This window comes from Myotis davidii, unplaced genomic scaffold (genome assembly GCF_000327345.1).
Source record: "Myotis davidii unplaced genomic scaffold, ASM32734v1 scaffold935, whole genome shotgun sequence".
Taxonomy (NCBI): domain Eukaryota; kingdom Metazoa; phylum Chordata; class Mammalia; order Chiroptera; family Vespertilionidae; genus Myotis; species Myotis davidii.
The window spans coordinates 788,460-797,207 of NW_006286974.1; the positions used below are offsets into that span (position 1 = coordinate 788,460).

Here is an 8,748-nt window from a genome sequence, read left to right on the forward strand (position 1 = left end):
GACCCACAGGTTGAGAACGGCTGACATAAGGGATAATGAACTCAGGTGATCACCCATAAATAGCATCTTCTCCCCAGCTCAATGGGGAAGAAGTTAGTGAGGATAAATGGTTTGGGGCTTTTTGTTCTAAAAGATTCCAAAGAGATGATTTTGAAAATTAGCAATTTGGAACACTTTTTCTCATTGTGGAAGGTTAATACAAACTGAAATAGCTTGATTGATAACATGTAAGTGGGTCATGAAGAAAAATTATGTGACTGGCACTGGTGAGTTATGTGAGCGGGTTCAAACAGCGCTGGGGGACCTTGGGCAAACAACTCCTGTGAGCATTCGGTTGTTCACTGGAATGGAAGATAACAAGATCCCCTTCTACCTCAAATCATGCTCTCATTTCCTCCATAACCTTAAAAGCAAATTAGTTTTTCTACTGGAGAGTGGATGTAGGGGAGAAAATAACAATATGAGAAGTGAGATTGGGGATAAAAACATTTCGGAATGTTTCCCTAGAAGAATATTTTAAAGGCTTTCTTTCTCTGTAAAACTGGTTCATAAAACCGTTTAGTTGAGCACTGATCAAAGATGGAGAAAAGAAATATTGAACACATTATTGACTAACTCAGAGAAAGTACAGCAAAAGCTAGAGACAAAGGGGATCTCCTGGCAATGTTAAAAGATGCAAACACTAACTGTTCCTTAAAGGTCCAGGCAGCTGGCCAGGACCTCACAGCAGAATCACTCAGGGAAGTTTAAAAAATATATATAATCTCTGATGTGTCACAGCCTAGACAAGCTACCTCAAGAGTGTCAGGTGTTGGGGCACAATCATGTGTCACCTGATGCCCTAGAATTACACTTTAGATACTGTTGGCATTTGCCTTCATTCAGTTAATGACGATCTCAGCCACTGCCACCATTTCTGAGTGAGACACTAGGCCAAGTGGCTGATGCTACTTTATTTCATCTTCAGTATGACTACTGTTTTACTGAGGGTCAGAGAAGAGAACATTGTGCCCAGAGCCACACAGCTAGAAGTGGCAGGCTGAGATAGAAACCTAGTCAGGGAACTGTGGCAGCAATCAGAGACAGACAGCTCTGTACCAATGTAGGTCCATTTTAACTCCCCTCCCAGGAGCCTGGTCCCTGTTCAATTCAGGGCAGGGAGCACTGCTGACAGGGGCAGTATGCTTAAGGGATGACCTACAGAATCTTCTACCCTGGCAGAGAATACTGCCATAGATGCCGGCAGTTACAACTCACCTATTGACAATATCTAAAAACCATGAAGGTGAGGCAAAAAGGCTTCTGTGGCCTAGGGGAGATGGCAAAGTTCCAGTGTGTCTTGCTTTATACAAATTCTAACACACTGACTTATTTACTTTCAAGATATCAGTAGACTGAGAGCCAAGTACTCAGAAGGCAGAAGAGGCTGCCAGAGGCCAGCAGGCACACTGAGGGCTAACGGCAGAAAACAGCTGGAAATAGAATGGTGGCAGAGAGGGGTGGGACTCGACAAGCAGAGCTGACTTGTGCCTTTAGTAGAGGGAGTGCGCAGCTCCCACCTCTGAATGCCTGCATAGGGCATCATCACAGTTCAATACAATGCTTGGGGTCTAATAGTAATACTGTTGCTGAGTCATCCAGAAAAGGATATATTTCTCCTGCTCTACTCTGCTTCAGCTGGTAGGAAAATGATTCATCAGAAAAACAGTCAAAGCTAAAATAGTGCTCTGAATTTAGCTGAACTTTCCAGAAAAATGAAACCTTATCCCTTCTATGATGGTGGAAAAATGAACCATTACTATAAGTCTCTAATGCCTTTGTTATAGGAAACAACCAAGTCATAAACCTCTATGGCTACTGATTTATTACCAAACGCCCAGGCTAAAGGAGTCTTACTGAGAGGCCCTGCAGTTGAAGAAGAGCCCCAGGCAATGGAAGCAGTAAGAGCGGGAATGGCGATGTGAATACTTACAGGGACTGACATCTCTGTACCTGTTTCGGTTTTTGTTTTTGGGAAGCTTGGCCACTCTACATGGGAAGTCGCTGGCTTCGTGGCGGATATCCTATGAAAAAAGGAGAAAGAGTTCTCTTTTGAAATTCTGGCATCAGGCATTCATGCAGACATTTAACTGAGCATGGGCTATGTGCCAAGCACTGAGGAAGACCCAGTGCACAAACAGACATCAAAGGGAGCCAAGCAGGCAGTGTGGGAAACTCAAGGTGATAATTCAGAGGCATGTATAAGGTCATGAGAGAAAAAAGGAAGAGGAACAACCCTGTGGCTGGGGTTCGAGCAGTGTGGGGTTGGGAGCTGGACACATGCAGAAGAGGGCAGGGAGAAGGAAGGTGCGTGTGTGCATGTCTGTGTGTTTCCACTCAGGGGGTATGGTGATGGAGCAAGAAGCTGTTCATGCCAGGAAGGGGTCACAAGCCAAGGGATGCCGGCGGCCTCCAGAGCTAGAAAAGGCAAGGAAATGGATTCCCCTCGGAAGGAACCAGCCCTGCCGACACCTTGACTCACCCAGTCAGACTATTTTAGAATTCTGACCACCGAACTGTAAGAATAAATGTGTGTTGTTTTAAGCTAAAAAAAAAAAAGGGAAGAAAAGGAGAGAAGACAACAGCCACAGAATTCTGGAAGCTGGAAATCAGTAGCTGGCAGGACTTGCAAGCCCACAGTGGGAAAAGCAGAGAACACCCAGCACAGCAAAGACACCAGGGCTGAAGGGACAGTCAGTAGGCTGGTGGGAAAGAATGACAGACGGCTGGAGCATACAGGTGGGTAGGCCAGACCTTGGACAGCCTTGAACATAAAGCCTGGGAGTCCACCTGTAACCTTTTATAAAGTTACAGTTGTTAAGAGCAGATAAAATGTACTTTATGCCAATAAATTATCCGACTACTTTCCTAGGAGATGGTAAACAGATTCCATTATACTCAACTGTCAGAAAGAGGAAGTGCCTGAGTTAACAGAAAATCTGCATTATGCCTCCTACTAGACTGATTACACACATCTAATTTTGCCCCCCTAAGACACCACCACAATCACACTAAAAATCTTTGCTTTTTAATTTGTATTTTATTATTAAAAGACAAACCCACACAACAATGTGAATGCACTTAATGCCACTAAACTGTATACCTAAAAATGATTACAGTGATAAATTTTTTATGTATATTTTGCTCCAATTTAAAAAAAAAAAGACAAATCCACAAGGGAAGAAAAGGAGAGAAGACAACAGCCACAGAATTCTGGAAGCTGGAAATCAGTAGCTGGCAGGACTTGCAAGCCCACAGTGGGAAAAGCAGAGAACCATCTCAATTTACACCACAGAATCCTCCAAAGACTCAGCCAGTAGAAAGGCAGATGGGATTCACTGCAGGATGAAATCTGTCAGGAGTGGAGCAGGATCTCCACCGCCCCTACTATTCCCTGCGCCTGCTGCCTCAGGCACCTGCAGACATCTGGAGATTTTCTGAAAAACTTAAATCAGGAGGCAGAGTGCTTTCTAGATGATCCAAGCAGACAAGAGGAAAGACCAAAAGATACCAGGGTGTGCAACTGACAATCCCCTAGAGCAGTGGTTCTCAACCTTCCTAATGCTGCGACCCTTTAATACAGTTCCTCATGTTGTGGTGACCCCAATTTCATTGTTACAAATTGAACATAATTAAAGCATAGTGACTAATCACAAAAAAATATGTAATTATATATGTTTTCCGATGGTCTTAGGTGGCCCCTGTGAAAGGGTTGTTCAACCCCCAAAGGGGTCGCGACCCACAGGTTCAGAACCGCTGCCCTAGAGGCTCGTGGCCAGTTCAGCCCTAACAAGCCTTTCCACCTGCTCAGAGCTCTTGATCTGCCTTGTAAGCTCCTACTCTTCATCATGTGCAGACAACCACTGGTTACAAGATGTAAGAGCAAAGCCTCTAGTAGAAAAAAGATTTACAAGGGAAAAAAAATACCAGGAAAAAAAACACCCTGTTTTAATAAACCACAGAGAAAAGAAAGCTTTAAAAATATACAAGGAAAGAAAACATCAAAATATTGTTCAAGAAAATCTTCTAGACTCATTAAGTGCTCATCATAATAATATAAACAGATCCATACTAAGGCACATGAATTTGCAATTCCAGAATCCTGCTGACAAAGAGAATATTCTATAAGTTTCCAGGAAGAAAAAAATAGATAATTTTCAAAAAATAAGGTGATCAGGATGGCTTCTGACTTTGCAAGAAGAACACTGAAAGCTAGACAGCAATGGAGCAATGCCTTCAAAATTCTGAAGATAAATGATTTCCAACCTAGAATTCTATGCCCAGCCCAACAATCATCAAGTGAGAGGGACAATAATAACATTTCCAGATATGCAAGGTCTCAAAAACTTTACTAACCATGCTCCCCTTTCTCAGCAATCCAATGGAGCATGTCTTCTACTTGAGCGGAGAATAAACCAAAAAGGAAGATACAAGATCTACAAGAAAAAAAATCTGACACAAAAGCAAAGGCAAATTCCCCCCAAACTGTGAAAGAAGTAGCGCCCAGGATGACAACCATGGACAGACCTAGGAAGTACACAGGCCAGAATAAAGCAGAAGGACTCAAGAGATAGATGTATCAACAATATGCCTTTGTCCGTGTAGCAACTGTGACCAAAAGGACCAGAGAGAAGTGAGGATAAGACCTGAAATCTAGGGAGAGGAAATCTAATGAGAAGAAAAGTAAAGAAAGCTTCAAGATGATAGCTCTGTGTGACATACCTAGAGTCCAACCAACCCAGAGAGAAAAAGAGTGGAGGTCTGCAGTAGGGATATCTGCAAGAAAAAAAAACTGAAACCAGGCAATCACCTGAAATTATTCTGTCCAATACAGCAGCCACAAGTCACACATGGCTACTGAGAACACTTGAGATGTGACCAGTCTGAAAAAAGAGGTTCCGTAAAGTGTAAAATACACATTGGATATTGATGACTTAGTACTAAAAAAAAGAAAGTAAAATGTCTTAAGTATTTTAAATATTATTTGTTGAAATAACGTGTTGAACATATTGGGTTAAGTCAACCATATTATTAATTTCATCTGCTTCTTTTAAACTTTTTCACTCTGGCTACTTAAAAAGGTAAAATTATATATGAGGGCTGTATTGTATTTCTACTGGACAGCACTAAGTGACCTTGAGAAAATTGTTTGAAAGGCTACTAGAAGGTATGAGAAGAATTAGCAATAGGTAGAAAGAAAACTATGCAAATGAAAATAACAGGCAATTATTAACTACAGGAAATTTTTTAAAAATGTAAACAGCACAGTACAACACTACCTGTGACTACTAGGGAGAAATAATGTAAATAATATTGCTTTTTTACCAAAAAAATATATCATATTGGGAAGATGGCAAGAGGAAACAAAGGAGAGGAAAAGCAGGAGGTGTTTAAGAAAATGAAATTTAGTTTAATAAAGGTCTAAATTAATGAATCAAAAGATAAACATGTTCCTTAGAAATTTGAATATATACAATGTATACAAGCTAGAATCAGTAGCTCAAGAGTTGAAAATAGTAATTTTGGGGAGAAAAGACTGGGGTAATGGCTTGAGGTGTAGGCAAGCCAATAACTGGATTTTATCACAAACCTATTATGGTACTATTTAACTTCTTAAGCCAGGTGCATTTTTAACTTGTATTTAAAAAAAAAGAAAGAAAAAAGAATGCCCACATCCTGCTATTCTACTTATTTAAAAACTGCAAAATGGCAGGGAGGAATATTTGACTCATAGTAGAGGATAAGCCAATAATTTAAAAGCACAATGACAGATTATAAACTCAGGTAGGTTTATAATTAAACAAATGAATCTAGAGTAACACACACATCACATCTTTTATGAATGATTAAGCTTTCAGGAAAATGCTAGAGAGCACAGAAAAAAATAACTTGAAGTAATGAAAATCAAAGTCTGAAGCATTTAGCAACAGGTACAAATTGTACCTTGTGAGGTGAAACCATCAGAGGTCAGCCCAACTGGTGTGAACGGATAAAGATGGAAGAAATACTTAATATGGACAAACCACCGAATACTCTAAGTAAATCAGGGTCAAAATATCCATAGCAGTGTGTAACTGATTCAGCCAAAGGATCATTAATATGCACTTTTTTGGTGAGAGAGAGGGGAAGTAAAAACCTGGCTATGTCATTTAATAAAGGGAAAATAAGAGGTATTCACACAATATTGTGTGTGTGTGTTTAAAGAGAAGAAGGGAGAGGGAGATAGAAACATGGATGGGAGAGACACATTTATTGGCTGCCTGCTGCACGTCCCACACTGGGGATTGAGCCCGCAACCAGAGCATGTGTCCTGACTGGGAATTAAATCATGACCTCCTGGTTCATGGGTCGACGCTCAACCATTGAGCCACACCAGATGGGCTAAAAACAGATTTTAAAATTAAGGTATACTCATAGAGTAAAATACACACATATGAAGTGTGTAGTTCAGTAAGTTTTTCTAGTAAACTCTGAGGTATAATTTACAAATAATGAAATATATCCATTTAAGTGTTTCTCTACTTTAGAATGGCCTATGGGAAATATATGCTGGCTCTAAATACAGGTACTTATATTTCATTTAGTAAAATAAAATGCCAGGAGAATAGTCTTAAAATTGAGGAGTGAAAAAGTATCTTTAAAATTAAAGGTAATTAACAACAGTGGTTTAGAAGAAAGTTAGTAAACTACTGTGCCATAAAATTTTATACAGAATTGCAGCAAAACAAGATTTCTATACTCTAAAACTATCAAAGGTAGGCTACCTTTCCCATAGCTATAGAAAAAGAAGATTGCTCACTAATAAACAAGTATAAGCTGACTTTATCACAAGCATAAAATATCCCCATTAGATCTTTTATTATGCTGGTCAAAAATAAATAGTCCACCAAATATGTAAAATTTCTACAAAATAAAATAAAACAAAGGCCTTAAAAGCTGATGATGAAAAGGTGAACACTGGGTAAATTTAGGAGCCAAGCCAAAAAGGACATAATAAACTTGCCATGAAACAGTTTCCCAGAAGTCTCCCCTAAACAAAAACACAGAACAATTCAAGAATCATTCAAATGTACCTCAGCACTTCAGGGGTGGAATGGCATTAATTTAACAAGGTAACACATGATTTCCCAATGAATACAAGGGGGATAACATACTTATAATAAAGCTCTGGTAACAAAATGAATTTATGCCCAGAGTGAATTAATTTCTGTATTTGTTCAGTAAAGCTCATTATCCATTATTCAAATACCTCTCAAATCCAATTGGGCAAAAAGTCAAACAGATGAAAAGCTGTCATTTTCTGATTTGAAATTTTTATTTTTCTTGAAAACACGTAGGCATAAAAGCCAGTACAGCCTTGTAGGAATATTTTCATGTTAGTAAGCACTTCATTAAGTTAAACATAGCAATTTTGGTTTTAACACCCTTTTCTCTTGAGTCTCACAACTAAGTGATTGTCTCTTATTGATTCCGTGGTAAAACACATTATTCATTTCACAACTATGACAGTAATGAAGTAGGGAGAGCATACCTCATCGCTTAGCAATCAGAATCTGATAAGGATCGAGATTCTCACCTCTCAATCCCCTCCTACCTCATGCCCACGGCTAGAATAGGTAGTCAACATAATTTTGCTGACTGAATTAATTTTTTAAAAAAATGTTTTTAATGATTTCAGAGAGGGAGAGGGAGAGATAGAAACATCATTGATGAGAGAGAATCATTGATTGGCTGCCTCCTGCATGCCTCACACTGGGGCTAGGGCCCACAACCCGGGCATAAGCCCTGACCAGAATCAAACTGTGACCTCCTAGTTCAGTGATGGCGAACCTATGACACCCGTGTCAGAGGTGAGATGCGAACTCATTTTTTTGGTTGATCTTTCTTTGTTAAATGGCATTTAAATATATAAAATAAATATCAAAAATATGTCTTTGTTTTACTATGGTTGTAGATATCAAAAAAATTTCTATATGTGACACGGCACCAGAATTAAGTTAGGGTTTTTCAAAATGCTGACACGGTGACAAGCCGAGCTCAAAAGGTTCGCCATCACTGTGACCTAGTTCATAGGTCGATGCTCAACCACTGAGCCATGCCCACTAGCCTCCCACAACTTCAAGTCCTTAATTCTATACCAATATGCTTCATTTTATGAAAAAGAAATGTTCCTGAAAGGGAAAATATTTAAGAAAATGTCTGGTCCAATCCTATTTTCTTGTTACAATTACTTGTTACAAAATGGAAGTTATTGGAATAATAACAACTATCATTTTGCTTTGCAATTGGGCCAATAACCTCCTGATAAGACAGCACCAAAATACTACAACATGGATTCAAAGAAAGAGTTATTTTGTAATAGTTCTGACAGTGATATGTTTTAAGGCTCAAGGAAGAAAAAACTCCAGTGAAATCTTTTATTCATTAGGCCTGTGGTGAACTACAAAGTCCCTTAACTAACATCTTCTATGATCCCCCCACCCCCATTTTACAAATGGTTGCCTAATTTGATTGTTTGAGTTGTTACCTAGTACTTTATGGGAGCTACTGGCTCTCAGATAGAAGGAAAGTGCAGAAATACAATAAAGGCAATAATTTAAAATGCAGTAAGTGCTCACACAGGGTGTATGTTTCCTGGAACTCTAGCAGTAGTCACCACTGAATAGAAAGATATATATAGAAATGGGGAAGCGGGGGGGGGGGGGGGGC

General features: G+C 39.5%; 1 protein-coding gene across 7 annotated transcripts in view; it reads right to left on the minus strand.

The window, feature by feature from the left end:
• Positions 1–8,748, minus strand: part of PTPN1 (protein tyrosine phosphatase, non-receptor type 1) — a 75,902-nt gene that overhangs the window by 22,602 nt on the left and 44,552 nt on the right. For 5 of the 7 annotated variants that reach the window (XR_001513012.1, XM_015560716.1, XM_015560715.1 and 2 more), the window contains one exon: positions 1,973–2,063. Coding sequence is in view for 4 of the 7 variants with exons in the window: in XM_015560716.1 (XP_015416202.1) it covers positions 1,973–2,063 (91 nt within the window). In the remaining 3 variants the exon portion in view is untranslated. The remainder of the gene's footprint in view (positions 1–1,972; positions 2,064–8,748) is intronic. The other 2 variants (XM_015560714.1, XM_015560717.1) reach the window with 1 other exon arrangement.